General features: G+C 47.0%; 1 protein-coding gene across 17 annotated transcripts in view; it reads right to left on the reverse strand.

The window, feature by feature from the left end:
* Dzip1 (DAZ interacting zinc finger protein 1) overlaps nt 1-18,333 on the reverse strand; it is a 53,694-nt gene that overhangs the window by 4,250 nt on the left and 31,111 nt on the right. For 14 of the 17 annotated variants that reach the window (NM_001427239.1, XM_063274506.1, XM_063274498.1 and 11 more), the window contains 7 exons: nt 12,701-12,763; nt 10,417-10,553; nt 7,986-8,148; nt 7,457-7,586; nt 6,540-6,593; nt 4,236-4,429; nt 1,298-1,428 (listed from right to left, as the gene is read on the reverse strand). In NM_001427239.1, the coding sequence (NP_001414168.1) occupies nt 1,298-1,428; nt 4,236-4,429; nt 6,540-6,593; nt 7,457-7,586; nt 7,986-8,148; nt 10,417-10,553; nt 12,701-12,763 (872 nt within the window). The remainder of the gene's footprint in view (nt 1-1,297; nt 1,429-4,235; nt 4,430-6,539; nt 6,594-7,456; nt 7,587-7,985; nt 8,149-10,416; nt 10,554-12,700; nt 12,764-18,333) is intronic. The other 3 variants (XM_063274509.1, XM_063274502.1, XM_063274501.1) reach the window with 1 other exon arrangement.

Below are 18,333 nucleotides of genomic sequence, written 5' to 3' on the forward strand. Positions count from 1 at the left end.
GCAAAAAAAGCAATAACTAAGGAAGGGAGTTCAACAGGCACTCCGAGTTCCTTGGGTGAACAGGCGGGGTTATCTACAGAATTAGAAGAATGGCTAGTATTGGGGAACACAGTCTACACCCCATCTGGCCAGGGTAGCAACAGCTGAGCTCCACTCAAGACACTCTGGGGGTAAGAAATGCCCCAGAACCTTCCAGGCCTCTTCTCCAGTGACTCTGACTCCTAGGTGGTGACAACCCTTAAAAGCCCCTATTTTCTTTCAGATGTCAGAAAAATCCTTGAGCTACGTGTGGGAGCTGTAGATGGAAGTTCCAAGAACGTCTAATATCTGCAGGTGTCAAACACACGATAGAGCTGTGGAAACACGTGCACTGGACAGCCATGGGCCACACGTGTTTCAAATTAGATGGGGTTTTGGGATTGGGAACATTTGCAGACATTTTATAAGGTATGAATACCCCTAATCTGAAAATTCCAATATTATTCAAAATCAGAAACTTTCTTTGTGGTTGCTTTGCTTTTGTTTGATTCTTTGTTTTCAAGACAGGGTTTCTCTGTGCAGCCCTGGCTGTCCTGAACTCTTCCTGTAGACCAGGCTGGCCTCAAACTCAGAGACATCTGCCTACCTCTACAGGAGTGCTGTGTGACCCGCCATGCCCCCAAACCTGGCATCTTTCTTTTGTGTGTGTGTGTGTGTGTGTGTGTGTGTGTGTGTGCATGTGTGTACGCATGTGTGTGCATGTGTGTGCATATGTGTATGTGTGTGCACATGTATGTGTGTGCATGTGTGTGCGCATGTGTGTGCATGTGTGTGCGCATGTGTATATGCATGTGTGTGCACATGTGTGCGTGTGTGTGCATGTGTGTGCGCATGTGTATGTGCATGTGTGTGCACATGTATGTGTGTGCATGTGTGTGTATGTGTGTAAGTGTGTGTGTGTGTGTGTGTGTGTGTGTGTGTGTGTGTATGTGTTTGAACCTATAGCTCCTGCAGGCTCAACTGAGCTACATCCAAAATCTGAAACTCAGAATTTTTAGTGGACGCCAGTGTTTAAAAAGTTTAGCATTTCAGGGCTGAAATTTGAGATCTTATATTGCTCAGTCCACAGCTGCTATCAGGCAGGGGTCTCTGCAACTATCCACGGGATGGGGAGAAACGCCACACTGAAAACAAACGAAGGCAGGGCATCTCCCTTTACCTCGTTCACTAATCACAACTGGCTTTTCCCTCAATCCAAAATGTTGCTTGCTACCTAGTTCCCCAAAGGGCGGATCCATTCGTTAGCCGGCAGTCTCACCTTTAGCTCTCGAAACTCTTCCTTTTTGATAGCCGCGTCAGCAGAGTTCGTCCCAGGAACTGGTTTATTCCTGTTGCCTTGGGGAAAAGGCATGCTCTCAACTTTCTCAGTCTGAATCTTAATGGAGGTTCCTGGAAGAGCCACAGATTCAGTCAAGAAGGGGGCTGAGCACTGAGATCTATGCAGCCCCAGACCCAAAGCAACCCCACTGTCAGCTCCGAAGGGGGCTCAGCTTTACACGGAATTATTTATTACTCAAATGAACTAGCTGGTAAACTCTGGGTTTGGGGAAAAAAAGGGGTTGGAGAGACAGTGATTCAGGGATTAAAAGTGCTTGCAGGTCCTGCAGATAACCTGGTGCACTGTCTGCAGATAACCCGGTGCACTGTCTGCAGATAACCCGGTGCACTGTCTGCAGATAACCCGGTGCATTGTCTGCAGATAACCCGGTGCAGGTCCTGCAGATAACCTGGGGCAGCTCCTGCAGATAACCTGGGGCAGCTCCTGCAGATAACCTGGTGCATTGTCTGCAGATAACCTTGTGTGGTGCCTGCAGATAACCCGGTGCATTGTCTGCAGATAACCCGGTGCAGGTCCTGCAGATAACCGGTGCAGTGTCTGCAGATAACCCGGTGCAGGTCCTGCAGATAACCGGTGCAGTGTCTGCAGATAACCTGGTGCAGTGTCTGCAGATAACCTGGTGCAGTGTCTGCAGATAACCCGGTGCAGCTCCTGCAGATAACCCGGTGCATTGTCTGCAGATAACCTGGTGCAGCTCCTGCAGATAACCTGGTGCATTTTCTGTAGATAACCTGGTGCAGTATCTGCAGATAACGTGGTGCATTGTCTACAGATAACCTGGTGCATTGCCTGCAGATAACCTGGTGCATTGTCTGTAGATAACCTGGTGCAGTGTCTGCAGATAACCCGGTGCATTGTCTGCAGATAACCCAGTGCATTGTCTGCAGATAACCCGGTGCAGGTCCTGCAGATAACCTGGGGCAGCTCCTACAGATAACCTGGTGCATTGTCTGCAGATAACCTTGTGTGGTGCCTGCAGATAACCCGGTGCATTGTCTGCAGATAACCCGGTGCAGGTCCTGCAGATAACCTGGTGCAGTGTCTGCAGATAACCTGGTGCAGTGTCTGCAGATAACCTGGTGCAGTGTCTGCAGATAACCTGGTGCAGTGTCTGCAGATAACCTGGTACATTGTCTGTAAATAACCTGGTGCAGTGTCTGCAGATAACCTGGTTCATTGTCTGTAAATAACCTGGTGCAGTGTCTGCAGATAACCTGGTGCAGTGTCTGCAGATAACCTGGTGCAGCTCCTGCAGATAACCTGGTGCAGTGTCTGCAGATAACCTGGTGCAGTTCCTGCAGATAACCTGGTGCATTTTCTGTAGATAACCTGGTGCAGTATCTGCAGATAACCTGGTGCATTGTCTGCAGATAACCTGGTGCATTGTCTGTAGATAACCTGGTGCAGTGTCTGCAGATAACCTGGTGCAGTTCCCAGCACCCATAGCACAGAGCTCACACCCACCTGTGACTCCAGTCCCAGGGGATGTGATGCCCTCGTCTGGCCTCTGCAAGTGTATGAACACACATGGGTGCATATACATACACACATACACATACATGTATACACATACACATAAAATTAAAAGGTGAATATATAAAATTCCCTTAAAAAAAGAAATTGCACGGCATGAGGTTACCTAGTTTCCACTCAAAATCACTGAAGGGTGGTCTCATTCAAACATAGCAACTTTGATTCAGTGGGCATCTTCCAACACAAGGTGTGGTTTTTACACGTATCCTTTGCATATGTAAAGGTTATGTGGAATACGATTAAACCTGCCGTGTCTAAAGTCTGTAATTTTAAAAGTATACTTTAAGAGACTGTCCGTTGGCTCTACCTTCCTGGGCAACGCCTCAGAAATCTCGCACTAGACGCTTGCCTCAATTACCCTGTCAAGCTCGGTGCATTAGGGCAGCCATTCTCATCCATCCCAGATTAACAGATTGAAGTTTGTTCTCTCAGAACATTCGCTGAGGCTCTCATCCCCACTAGCTTAAAATGCGATCTTGGTTGGAAGAGAAATACAGAGGAAACTGAGTTAAAGGGAAGTCACCGAGAGTGGCCTCAGGGGGCTGGGGAAGATGGCTTAGTCAGTAAAGTCCTGGCACACAATCATGAAGACCTGAATGCAATTCCCATCAGTCACATGAGCGCCAGGGGTGCAGTGCCTATAATCCCAGCGCTGGGGGAGGTGGACACAAGAGCATCCTCGGAGCCCAACAGTCAGCCAAATCAGCGAGCTCTGGGCTCAGTAAGAGACTGTGCTTCAAAAAACAAGATGCCCAACGCTGACCTTGGTCTTCTGCATATGTGTGCACATGTGTATGTGAGCAAATACACACATGCACGCATATATACATGGATGCACCAAATACACATACACACTCACCTAATTAAAAAGGGGTGGTCCATGAGTGATGGGAACAGTAAAACCTGGAAACCAGGACTGATATGAACTCGGAGGGGGTGGGATAAGATATGAAGATAGCAAGAAAGACAAGAGCCAGCACGAGAGAAAGTGTTCTCTTTCTCTTGTGGTCGCTCTCTAAGGAAAGGAACCCTGAATTTGTTTATCCAGCCTACAGAATATTGACACAATAACTTTCTGTTGTTTGAGTCTCTCAGCGTATGGCATTTTTGTTACAGCAGCTATGGGAAGCCCATACACTCAGACATCCCCAACTGGTTCTTCCCCTTCTACTTGAAGATGGGTGTCTCTCTACCAGCGCCTTTGGGATGAGCCCCATGGTCCCCCACACAATCCTAGCCCAGGTGCCCAGTGCCTGGTGCCCCGGGAGCGGAGATCACTGCCCTACATACACTTTAGAAGGGTTTTCAGGGGATCAGGGTTCACCTGTCAGCTTAGGAGAGAAGTCCGAGTCATCCATTTCACTTCCCTCCGTCCAGTCCGTGTCACTTCTGACAGCTCTCCTTCCAAAGTTACTCCTCTTGTTCTTAGGTGGCTGTGTGGGGAGTACGTCTGGGGAGCGGTGTGCCCGCATAAAGCCCTCTTCTTCCGGCTCCTCTTCTGAGCTGAAGGGAGGCGTCCTGTGTAAGTCAGAGCGAAATAGCGGTAAGTAAGGGGCGCTGTTCCCTCATTTCAGAACTTACTAGCTAGGTGTCCTTTTTTTTCCTTCCTTTTTGAAATTTGTTTTTTTTTTTTTTTTTTTTGGTTCTTTTTTTCGGAGCTGGGGACCGAACCCAGGGCCTTGCGCTTCCTAGGTAAGCACTCTAACCACTGAGCTAAATCCCCAGCCCCGAAATTTGTTTTTTTTTTTTTAATGACCGCACAACTGGCTGTATTTTGGAGTTTTCTTTCATACGTGCTCCATTTCCTCTTCCTCTCCCTTAGTCTCTCTCCTGCTCCCACTGCTGGGCCCCTCCCTCCCTACACCAGTCCCCTTTTGCTTTCACCTCACACACATCCTGTTCCCCACTTTTTTACTTCTCTCTCTTTTTTCCTCCGCAACATGCCTTAATACCTCTTTTTTCCCATTTTTGGTCTCTTTGCTAGTTTGATGACTGATAGGTCAAGCCCCTTCACACACACACACACACACACACACACACACACGTGCACACACATACACACACACGCACATGCACGCACACACGCACCCCCCATATCTACACATATAAAAATTAAAACCCAGGCCCTGCCTATGAGAGGCAACACTCAACATTTGTCTTTGTGCATCTGGAACACTTTGCTCGAGTAACTCTGAGCTCTAACAGTTTCCCGAGTAAAGCTCCATGCTGTGTGTGTGTGTGTGTGCCATACTTTCCTTACCATCTGTCTCTTGAGGGATATTTTCTGGCTATGTCACACAGTGAAGAAAGAAATCTGATTCTTTGAGTATCTTTGTGTGGTGCTTGCCCAGAAATGGAATGGCTGGGTCGTAGGGCAGTTCTAGTTTTAGTTTGTCCAGAATCCTCCACAGTGACGTGGCTGCCTTTAAAGTGTTACAGACCACCCTAGGTAGTTCCCGGAAACCACAGTATAGGGGACTCCCCTGTGCCCACAGACAATGAGGCAGTGAAGCTGAAGTCATGTGCAAGCCCGAGAGTGCACCCAGATCTGCTAACCAGGAAGCAGAGCTGTTAAATGGGCTGAAGTTCCCCTAAACCCAGATGTGTACAATCCCAACCCCTAAACCCAGATGTGTACAATCCCAACCCCTAAACACAGATGTGCACAGTCCCAACCCCTAAACACAGATGTGCACTGTCTCAATACTCTTAGCTCTTAAATGCCAAAGGAAAACACTTCTCAGTGATGGAAAAAGATTTCTACGACTACACTATTTTTTTTTTTTTTTGGTTCTTTTTTTCGGAGCTGGGGACCGAACCCAGGGCCTTGCGCTTCCTAGGCAAGCGCTCTACCACTGAGCTAAATCCCCAACCCCTACACTATTTTTTTAACTTCCGACTTGGGGACTACCACCCCTATTTGAAAGTGAAATAGAAGCTCAGAGTGTCCACTTGAAGGAGGTTGTAGAAAGTCTAAATTCTGTATACCACATCTGCCCGTGCGGGTTGGTTGGCCACACACACCCCATGAAGCAAAGCTCCCTCCGTGAGGTTATGCTCATGAAAAGATGAGACGGTATCTATCACTGCTTCATGGTACCCAGGGAAGAGGGGTTTCACGGTATTGATATCTTCGGACTCAGGCAACGATGGCACTGAACCCTGAGTGTTGTTCAGAAGAAGTAACAGGAGAATCCCTGCAAGTTAGTGGATGCCTGCAAGTGCCGGGCCCCTCTTATATGTTCTCATTTAAAGTGATCCTAAGCCAGGGATGGTCTCCAACGCCTTTAACCCCAGTACAGAGTGCCAGAACCGGCTGACACCAAGACACCATCCCCCCTACTTAAACGTGCTTATTAAGACATGACACTTACACTGGGAGGGGCTGCACCCGCATGACTCGGGGTGATCCTGTTTGTTAATGGATGTCATTGTGTGGAAAAGCTGAGTGACGTAGTAATTAATGAAGTCACAAATAACAACCAAAAGGAGGGACTCAAAAAGTAACCTTGATGAATAAGCACCGTGACTTCCCTTAACTGCAGTGGGCCCCTACTTCACCAAGAGAGCAACACTCGAAAACTTCACACCCGGCCCACCCAACCCTGGCACCTCTCCCAGTACTCACTTGGTAGCTGGAAACCTTCTGAGAAAATGACTTTCTTTGGTATTTTTCTTGAGTCTAAAAAAATAAATAAATAAATAAGGAGGTAGACAAGGGAATGATATAGTCAATACAAATGTGTATGGGAAAACACAAACTGTCTTTGGTCATCGATCAGAAACTACAAGGAAGTTGGGGATGAGTCTAGTTCATCGCTGCAGACTCAAGGCTTGTAGTCACTCACTTGACTTGTAGTGTCATGACATCCAGGGGCAGGAATCTGGGAAGGAACTGGGCCAAATGGAGTCAGAGGGCTGGCTCCCCATGATGGCATTGCTACCTGTGGTGGCTTGGGTGAAAATGGCCCCCATGAGCTCAAACATTTGAACGCTTAGTCCCCAGTTGGCAAAGGGGGAAGATTAGGAGGTGCGTCACTGGAGACAGGCTTTGAGGTTTCAATGACCCAGCCCTTCTTGGTTAGCTTTCTCCACATGTGCTTGTGGGCTGGGCTGTAAGAAAGCTCTCAGTGAAAGCTCCAGAGCCACGCCTGCCTGCCATGCCTGCCTGCCTGCCGCCATACTGCCGCCATACTGCCCTCTGTGATGGTCTTTGACTCTTAGCTCTCCAGACCCGTGAGCCCCAAATCGAATGCTTTCTTTATAAGTTGCTTTGGTAATAGTGCTTTGTCACAGCGACTGAAAAGTAACCATGGCACTGCCTCTGAAAGACGAAGGGACCAGAGCCTGTTCCCCGTGTGAGGACATAGGACACAATGGCTCTGGAGACAGAACTTGACCTCTGACACTCTGATTCTGAACTTCCAGCCTCCAACACAAATCCCTGTTGTTCTGCTGATCCAGTCCAGGATGTATGATTACAGCGACTTCAGTCGGCTATGGCAAAGCAGTGTTTTTGTTTTCCTTACAGTTGGAAATACTCACTTTGGGGCGGACGCTTTATCAGTGAACATAGTTTTCTGCCTGACCAACGGTCTGCTTCTGGGGGGAAGCTGGGTTGCTTTGGGTACTTCTTCGGGTGGAAAGGAGGCCATGGGAGGGGCATGGCGCCTATCTGGAAGAGAAGTATCCTTTGTGAGTCTCTGCTGCCTTTACAGTAAAGCGTAAAGTCTAACTAAACGTACACTATCCCTAAGTCACGGAAAAGAACAGGGCGCCTCTCAGGTCTGGGGTCCAGAACAAGGGCTTCATTATACTGATTTTCCCCCCTTTCTTTTGAGACAGGTCTCTTGTAGCCCAGGCTGGCCTTGCATCACTCCTGGTCTACCTGCCCTCACCTCCTGAGCACTAAGATTACAGGTAGTCATCCACCCCAAGGTGGGAGTCAGACCCAGCATCTCAAGTACAGGCAGTAAGAGAGCAGCCGGTGCCAAAGTCTACAAACGTGGGAAAGGCTGTCAAACTTGGCTCTCCTTTGTGGCTGTGGAGTGCCAGGCGGCAGCGGCGGGCTTACCTGAAGAGTGTGATGCTCTCTCTCCCATTTTACAGATCAGCTGATGCTCCAGGTTTTCTCGAATTTGCTGAATGTCGGGCACCTGTTTTGCTAGGTCGTGTCTGGCTACTTGCATGGCTTTAAGCGATCTATTCAAGATCTCGCATGGAATACCTTGGATATTCTGAAGGAGTAAGGTACTGTGTCAATCCCTTATCATCAACCTTGGAGGTTTCTCATCCGTAGACGTACGTCAGCAGTAACTCTGCTCTTTTGGGGTCCAGGGTCATTTACGGTATGGGATCTAGCATATAACAAACTCTCCTGGTTCTAAAAGGAGCTTGCAATACAGCTGTGCCTGTCTATGGCTGGTCAAGCCACAACAGAATGCAAGTGAAGCCACCAGGACTAGAGGAATCCCAAGAAGAAAGGCTGTCAGAGGCCCTGGCCTTCAGAGAACGGTGAAGGGGGTTGGGCAGGCGCTCAGCTGCGCTCTCATGAAGACTGGCATTAGCATGTCAGTCAGTGGCAACTGAGGACGCCTTGTGAGAAAGACAGGACAGCAGGATAGAAGTAGACATGTCCCACGGGCTCACCCTATAAAGATTTGTGTGACAAGACCAAAGAGAAGAAACTGAGTGCCAACCTTGGAGCTCGGCACTCATCCGCAGAGAGGAGAGCTGTGCAGTTATGGGCGTGTCTTGTACAGCTGAAGTATGTTAGTGTGAATTCAGAGGTGACCGAGGGACTCTGTAGCTGACGGGGACGCAGGCAGAAGGGAAGGTACTCTTACTTCCAGGGTTGGTTCTGCACTAATGCCCCACTCATGAGCACTTCCTCTCCCCAGTCTCCCTTCACCTCCCCTCTCTTCTGTGCTCCCTGTCATGACCCCACACGGCCCAGGAGGGAGGTGTCTGTCACCAGAGAAGTGTCATGTCCACGCTTCCTCTATCCTCCGCTGTTCCTCTGATCTGCCCAATGTCTTCTGGTCTCTTCAGAGGGTCAAGGACTTCTTACACTTTCTTTAATCGTCAGGGTTAATGTCTGCCTTCCTACACCTTGTAGTTAGTGGGGAGGATCTGATGTCATACAGCTGTCGGCCTTTCCTAATTAACACCCGGAATTTCGAATAGTTTCCACCAGTGTCCCAAACATGGCTGATCCAGAAGTGGGAGTGTCTTTCTAAAGAGCAATAGGAACTGGCAAGCGTTTGAAGTAGTAACACTAGCGTTGCACAAGCACAGCCCATCAAGGCAGGGGAAGGCCAGGCTCCTATGGTCAAGTCAGTGTGAATGAAGTGAAGTCTGCTGACTCGAAAGTCAGTGTGAATGAAGAGTTAAACAAGGAAAAGTCACTGAAGGTCCAAAGCAGATCTGGACGCATGCAAGGGTTTCCACGTGACAGAAGCGTGATTTCGAATGAACGGGGAAACCAGGGTCACACAAGCAATGATATCAACTCCATCAACTGGAAATCGAGTCAAACTTATCTAATCCTGAACCAACGTGAGTGCATATGTGTACATGTGCACTCACACACGCACACATGCACGCAGAGGAAACAAGCAGAAATGTTTCCAAGCACTAGGTGAAAAACCATAAATGAGGCTCTGATCAAAATTAAAACCCAGGAAACCCATGGGAACGGCAAGCACAGAAATCTAGTCTCAAGAGCGTCTGTATAGGAACCGTGACACTGTACAGATGTCTCTGATTTCCCTGGCCTTAGCAGGGCTAAGAATCCCCACAGAGAGTCTATGTGGAGATTACAGACTGACGGTACTAACAACTGACTGAAGACCTGGAGTGATTGAGCCCTTCTGCCCGTTGAGAGGGAGCGTAGATTGGCGCATTTGATAAAACGATTCAGCTGCAGCTATGACGTTAAACACGGCTGCCTCTTCACCCAGCAATGCCATTCCTAGAAATGCTTCCAAGAGGGAAATGATGCCTGTCTTGATTGCCTATGCTCACAGAAAAGGCGTAGTAGTTCAGAGTCACACAGGAACCTGGCACAGCCACTCTCAAAAGGAGCGTTAAAACTCCAATGCGTTTAGATGCTATAGTAGAGTAAATACAGGCCAGACTGCTCGCGCACGAAACAGACGAGAAGCATCGTCAGAGGAGGCAAGACGCAGAATACTATGCAGCACCCAGACGCACCCTCGGGCTCCTCCAGCTGCGGGAACCTAGCCCAGTTTCCCTCTGAAACAAGTCATAATGACATTGACGCTGAGTCCTACTCCCCCGCCTATGAGTAAGTCTGGATTTGTTGAGGTCTTAGACACACACCAGGTTCTAGCGAGTGTCACGCAGGGCTCTGCTAACCTGAGTCATCTTAGCGTTTAGTCTCCGAATTCCGACAGGGTGAAGAAGTCTGTTCTTCTCTCTGTGTGTCCTGATTTTGAAAGTGGAATCTAAAGGAGCGAATGTCCAGAAAACGAGGGACGTACCTCGCTGATCCCGAAGCTTCTCAGTTTATTCCCCAGCTCCTTCTCCAGGTTGGTCCTCAGCTCCTTAGGGGTCGGGTTGGTATTTGGCGTTTTCCTTACATGCGTCTTTTTATTTGTTTTCTGCTCATTTTCTCGCCCTGAAGAAGAAGAAGAAGATTTAAAGAGAATTATACAAACCCATTCCAAGCAGAAAATCAAAACGCGCAGCTTTAAGGCAGGAAGTAAACGTCTGTAAAGATGTTGAGGTCTTGACTAATTTCATAAGGCTTAGGTATCTCAGCTTCTGTAAGTCTCCCTCAGAACATGAGTGACTTCTGAGACTCCTTACTGCTCACCCGCATTAGAGTTGATCGACTTAAGAGGTAGATAGAATATATATTTCTTTAATGTTTTATCAGTGGGAGTATTTCCCAAAATGTCCCTAGGCTTACTTAGAATTTATCTTAGGGAGAGAAGAGGTCCAATTTGTTTTAAATTTCTTTAAGTTTTGAGGAGATAACTTAGTGAATGCTAAGGCACACCACTTTGCTGTCTAGTCAGCCAGGGTAGGGCTCCCAGACTCTCCGTGCTAACACTGGAGCTAGTAAGTAAAAAGTTAGAGGCAACTCGTAAAGACACATGAAAATATACCTCATTAAAAAAGACACGTTTTTCAGAAGTGCCAATGATTAACGCAGCAACGCCAAGACTCGGACATATGTACCACGTAGATATTATGAACAGGACTGGTTTAGTCAATTTTCAGTTTGTATTTGTAGCTTTATAAAAATAAGAAAGAGTGGTAAAATCCCAGGAAGCCCAGGAGTTATAAGAACTACTAAAATTTTACATGTTATGGCTGAAGTGCTCAGCAGTCTCGAGCACACGTTGCTCTTCCAGAGGTTCTGGGTTCAGATCCCAGTGACCGCGTCAGGCAGCCGATTGCTGCCCATAGCTCTCCCTCCAAGGGACTCCAGCGCCCTCCTCTGGCCTTTGCAAGCACGGCACTCACAATGACAAACTACAATAGGACGTTTTTTTGAAGATTACAGAACCTCCCCTCCTGACAGAAGTGGTTAAGAACGGAACCCTCATATTGATTACCGAATAGCTTCCTCCTTAAGAGGTGATAAATTGTGAAGCATTATTCCCGGTAAGAAAAAAATTACTGATCAGGGGGAAATATGTCAGTGGATGTGTATATATAGTAGTTTGCATATACATATGTATATATATATATATATATATATATATATATATATATATATAAAATTATTTGGAAGGAAACTTTTGCATTACTCCTTTTGGTCTTCATTAACAGAGCAGGTGTTCTTGTCCTAATTTGTCTAAACGGCATGCTTTCGGAAATGACGTCAAACATTAGAAACCACTCCTTGTCAAACTGACTGTTCCCAGCACTCAGGAGGCAGAGGCATGCGGATCTCTGTAAGTTCGAGGCTACTCTAGTTTATGGAGTGAGTTCCAGAGCAACGAGGGGCTGCACAGAGGCCCCGTTAGAAGAAAACAAACAAAACAAAGTCCCACAAAGAACCCTGATTGTTTACAGCAGACACCTGGAGTCACGGGGCTTGGGGAGGACGCAGACTTCAAGCACAGCTGGAAAACATGAAATCCGGCCTCAGAAAGCAATGATATACACTTTCTCGTAAAGTTTAAAAAAAGATATGTAAAAGTGATTTTTTTTAGGAATGCCAAAAAGAAATATGTAAGCAAAAATAATTTATCAACTCAGTCCTATGACAGCTCCCACATTGCATGCACACTGAAGGTATTTCCTCTATTTCGTCCCCAGTGCTTACATCCTGTGTTCATTTTTGACATTAAGAGAGATTAGGGGACCGGGCTACCGCTCCCAGGTAGAACCCTTGTCTAGCGTGTGCAAGCTCTGAGTTCCAGTATTTGGAGATGGAAACTGTACTCATTCATTTCAGACTAACACGGTGAGACAGTTACTCTGGCACAGTTTCACATCATCGGGTATACGATACAGGAGTCACTCTGTCAGCCAGTCAGGGAGTATCTGTACTGAAATAAAGGAGCTTTGCTTTTAAGTTTCCTGACATAAGAGATTTCTTATTAACTTACCTGCATACAGCCTCCACAAAGCATAAGATTTAGGAACACTAGGGGAACAAGATAACATGGCACAGTATATCACACAGGTCGAATCTACGGCCCTCATATAAGGGTCGCTCTTGCTTTGGGTATGGTGTGTGGTATGGCACAGGCTTGTACTTCCGAGGTCTAGATCTGAGTAAACAAGTAAACCTCAGAGCTCTGTTACCTTTTTCCTCCTCTGAAGAAAGTTCTGCTATTGGTTCCAGTATGTGTGAAGAGAACACTTGCTCTGTTAATGAAGAAAAAGAGGGGTCATACAAATACATCTGCTTGCCTCCAAGTAATTTATACAGACATACATACATATACACAAACTACTGTATGCACATATCCACTGATATATTTTGCCTAAATAGCAAAGATCTACTGGGAAAATACTAAGGCAGTGACTTCTGATTTTATTATTTTAGTCTATTTATTTATTCCTTTTCTTTAAAAGATAGGATCTTATGGAGTCGAGCTAGCCTTGAACTCTCTGTATAGTGAACAGTGACCTTGAACCTTGATCCTGCCTCCACCTCCTAAATGGGTGAGTTGGGAGCACGATTCGCCGTGCCTGGCTGAGGCAGAAACAACTGATCACTTCTCCAGGAACTCTCCAATTTCTAGGTACTCTATAGAACTTCAAATGCCACTTTAAAATTATATATTTTAAGGATTTAAGTTTTAAATCTCTCACTCATTCATCTCTTGCTGACATGAGATGCAACTTCAAAAATACTTTCCCATGAGCCACCTGTCTAAAATACAACAGTAGAGATAAAGTGAAATAGAAGCCGGAACTTCCAAGAGGGATGTATTAGCCTGGATAGCTCACACCTTTGCCTGGCCGCCTGCCGGAACCCTTGACTGTTGGCTAGGAGAAGCTGGCAAAGATTAAGACCCAGAATGTGAAGCAGCGCAGGTGAGCAGCAATACAGAGACACGGTCTTGCAGATATTCAAGGCTCCCAACTCCGGCTCTGTCCTAGAGAGCCCCGGGGCGACGCCTTAGAGTAGGGTGAAGTGGAGAGAGCTGTCCCATCTCACCGAGGACATGAGCTGGAGACTGGGAAATACGATCTCTGGTCGACTTCTACCAGGGACATGCTATCCGCCGCCTGCACGAGGAAATCTGCCAGGAGCTCAATCAAACCAACCAATCAACCTTAGGAAGGGAGGAAGGTGCCGTGACAGCATTCAGGATATAGGCACAGGCAACAGGCACCCGTGGGATACACGGCTCACCCACCTGCAGCTCAGAGACCACAGAGCACTTTTCCCCCTGACATTGTACTCTCATCTTGGATGTGGAGGCCATTTCACTCTGTCTTACCCTCCAGAATGGTGTTTACTCCAAGACTGAGGCCTTCCATCCTTCAGGAAAGCTCCTTAACCAGGACCTTACAAAGAGCTCCAGGAAGTTCCTGAACTGACCAGACTCACTAGGCTACTCCCCCACCGCAGTGGGCAGGAAGAGCTGAGAGTCTTTCTCGGACAGAGTTAAGCTGTGAAGACCCTCAGACAAGGCAAGCTACGAAAGAAGACTCTGAGGCCAGACCAGCTGCCGGGGAGAAGCAGAAACCATCAGGGTTTCCCAGAAGAAGTCTAGAACCGAGTCACGTGGAGAGGACTCTCTAACAGGCTGAGTTCCCTGCAGGCTGTGGAGTGCGCTCCAGGTATTTGTTCAGAGCATTTGTGAGCTATCACCAATGCTGAGGTGGCCCTCGGTGCCTGAATCATCTCTGCTCCTGCAAGGAACCCCAGCTTTTAGGGAAGGGCTTTTATGTCCACGGTTACCAATATCCCAAGCTGCTCTTCACAATCTTTCTCTTTGTACTTACTCTGGCCAAGCCACTGTCTTCACAACCCAGCTCTCCAATCCGTCATGCCCAACCTCAAGGACATTCCAAGAGTACACATGTCCACAGAAACATCTGGACAAGTAGAGACTGGTGCTTTAGTCCTCCTTGAACAGTCAGGACCAACATTATCTCCCTCCAGCCTCTTCTGCATTCTGTATGCTCAGCTAAGTGATTAACTGAGTCACTACTACAGTCAGTGTTTGCCCGTTACCCTTTCTGCCATTGTCTACCCTACCTAGGATGCCATACCAACGAGTTCATCCTTGCCTCCATGACTCAAATGGCCAGAGGTTGACAGCCCACACCGCCACAGTCTATCCATTCCCTTGTAACACAATGGCAAGTATTTGGTTATTTTGTAGACTGCAAATTCCTCAAGGACAGACTTTGTTTCCCTTTATCCCCCAGGCTGTTGCCTTGCACATACAGCTGTAACCTCTGTTGCTGCAGGTGGTCTGTGACAAGAAGGAAGGCAAATAGCACAAGGGACAGCTAGAGAACTGCTACAGTTACAAGAAGCATCTATCCTATGCTTCAGAGGCTGAAGTTGGATCATGAGGCCAGCCTGGACTACATAGCAAGACCCTCGGATGACAAGAGTGTCCATTAAAAAGTACAAAAGGTTTGCAGGGTACAAAAAAAAAGATGGCAGCCACATCCTAACATTTCTCTTTCTAACTGTACCTAATAATGGCCACCTGGAAGAGATCAAACCCAGTCTTATTTAGATGGTCCTGTCCTGCTTCTACAACACTGTGTGGACCAGTGGTATGCAGAGAGGAAACCATCTTTCTTCCCTGTAAGAGCTATAAGACACCAGAATTCCAGAATCTATTACCTGTCAACTATCGAACAACTGAGTATTGCTGCCCCCAAAACACTATCCCAAGATATAAAGTATTCTTGAAAATACTATGACATCTGATACAAATGTTTCTGCCTCTGGAAAACCAATTGTAACATCCTGACAGACTGAGGACCACTTCCCCATTTTTAACTTTGTATTGTGATGACTCTGTTCAGGTATACCACCGAGAACTGGGAACATAAACAATCTGTAGGTAGAAGTCATCAGGTGTCTGTCACCTTTGGAAAAGTGACTGCTTTGCAACTTCGCAGAGGGACATTTTGCCCAGTGGGGCCCACATAGACAGCTGGTGTATGGGTCAGGATAATAGCAATCAAGTGTACTTTATATCACATGTATTGCATTTTAATATCACAATCAAGTCACAACCCCAGAGGCAGCTTGTTCTCCAGTAGCGAAAAATACTATTAATTTAAAAGGAAAAAGTACTTGCATGTAGCCTGGCTGATCTTTATCTGGGAGCCGTGGATGGGAAGTGGTCTCTTAGTTCTTCTGTAAACCTCCTGACCACCTTAGAACTAGAATTCACTGCCTTTGTCTCCAGTGTGGGTAGCTAAGTCAAAAGCTAGAGAGCCATCTTGGTTCCCACTTCTACCTCCACTGCATCAGGACAGAAGTATTGGCCTTGCTGACCCATGGAATTCACAGTGAGTTCTGTGAAGGTGGACAGGACAGCTTGTCCCCTCCTCAACGTGGTCCATATCCCACGGCTGACAGAGACTGACACAGGAGTGTAATTCCCTTACCACGCCTTGCCTCCGTGGCGGACAATTCTAGAGTATCCATTGGCTTTGCACTGGGATCTTTGAGGCCTGCCCTGAGCTGAGGGAACTCAACATCCCTTCCGCCTGAACCTGCTTTCCTCTTCCTAGGCATTTAAGCTTTAAGCCTCAGAATGGGTCCCAGAGAATTCCCGACCAAGGTAGTTAGCAAATCATGGGACAGAACAAGAGATGGAGGATAAAGGGGCCAATTAATGTGGATCGCTCCATGACTAATGTTTTCCTTTCCCCACCACAGTAGAGGCCAGCATTCCAGAAGTGCCAGCCGAGGACATCAGTGGCCTCTGGCCAAGTCTCCCCCAGATCCTCCTGCTCTGTGACCAGCCCAGGCTGTTGGCCCCTTTGCCAGGTCTGGCTAGCATTTTAAATCTTAGAAGATGCCAGGAAGGAGCCATGATGGGCCTTGTCAGGGCAGAGTCCACAGGGCAGACGACCGTGTTAGAACCTCAGAAACCATGTGAAAACAGGAGAAAACATACTTTACAAAGTCACTTCCGACCTCCCTAAGGAGGCCATGGCATGCACACCAGTCGCCCATCCCCACCTTGTACACAAACATCAACAATAATACATTAAAAATATTTTGAAAAGAGAGTGTGCTCTCATATACTATGACCCAGAAGGCTAAGGACAGATAGAAAGGAAAGGAAGTTCAAAGGTCTACTGCCAGAGAGCGGCAGACGGTTTTAAAACAACGTGAAAAATAGAATTTGGACCTCTGGTCTGGTTCCTAAGGGGATTACTTCCTTAGGGAGGCGAATATTAAGTAGGAGGCTGGTTAAGAGAACGGATTCTGCAGCCTGGGTGCAGAACTGATTTCGCAATAGAGGCAGGCCAGACTCCTACCCCCAAGAAGATAGGCTCACCTTAAACCATGCTAATAACAGGGATGGAATAACTGAGCCCCTCTACTGGGGGCCTCACTGAGTCAGCTACTGCTAACATGTACGCTCTGCGTACTGCAGTTCCAAGACAGGACAGAAAGGAGTTTGAGGGACAGAATGTTCAAAAAGAAGAAGGGTTTGCCAATTAGACAAGATGGATGAAGCAAAGAAGTGCAGGCAGACAGGAGCCGGATGTAGATCTCTCCTGAGAGACACAGCCAGAATACAGCAAATACAGAGGTGTATGCCAGCAGCAAACCACTGAACTGAGAACAGGACCCCTGTTGAAGGAATCAGAGAAAGAACTGGAAGAGCTTGAAGGGGCTCGAGACCCCATATGAACAACAATGCCAAGCAACCAGAGCTTCCAGGGACTAAGCCACTATCCAAAGACTATACATGGACTGACCCTGGACTCTGACCTCATAGGTAGCATTGAATATCCTAGTAAGAGCACCAGTGGAAGGGGAAGCCCTGGGTCCTGCTAAGACTGAACCCCCAGTGAACGTGATTGTTGGGGAGAGGGCGGTAATGGGGGGAGGATGGGGAGGGGAACACTCATAAAGAAGGGGAGAGGGAGGGGTTAGGGGGATGTTGGCCCGTAAACCGGGAAAGGGAATAACACTCGAAATGTAAATAAATACTCAAGTTAATAAAAAAAAGTTAAAAGACGAAGAAGAAGAAGAAGAAGAAGAAGAAGAAGAAGAAGAAGAAGAAGAAGAAGAAGAAGAAGAAGAAGAAGAAGAAGAAGAGGAAGGGTTTGCAAGAAACAGTAAACTCGAACCCTTTCCATCAAATACTAAAAATCCTTCTGCTTAGGACAAGGAATTCAAATTTTTTTTATCTCCCCCCACCTTGTAAGACTTTTTTTTTTTAACAAGTATTTTAATCCCCACCCCCAACCGATAAAACTTTATTTACACGAAGGTCCTGTTGCACTCTGGGATTAAAGCATCTGACCCTTCCTTCATTTCCTGTCCATCATTTCTTTTAAGACTAGCCGATCAAATAAGACTGGGAGCTGGGACCCCAGCCAGTGAGGAGAAGACGCTGTCCCCACCTGCTAGAATAGGAGCTGAGTGCCCTCCTGACTAGTGTTCTGCTGGTCTGACTCTACTCTTTTGATTAAGTTTTGTCTTGTCCAGACACTAAATATACATACACTATATGTATAGTTGAGATAATTTTCTCATATTTTCAATATTAAGCCAATTTGTTCAAGTATAACATGCATTGTGTCTATCATTAGTGTGAATGAGAAAAAGATCCTGTGTAAATGAGAAAAATACCCTTAAGTGATAAGATCCAGAGGTAGGTTTCACACCATGATTCAATACTTCTCCATGATCAGTCATGGTTTAAAGGCTCATTATCAAAGACCATATGCATTGACCACAGTATGTATGAAGGCAAAAAGGTCTA

The sequence above is a fragment of the Rattus norvegicus genome, chromosome 15, assembly GCF_036323735.1.
Source record: "Rattus norvegicus strain BN/NHsdMcwi chromosome 15, GRCr8, whole genome shotgun sequence".
Taxonomy (NCBI): Eukaryota; Metazoa; Chordata; class Mammalia; order Rodentia; family Muridae; genus Rattus; species Rattus norvegicus.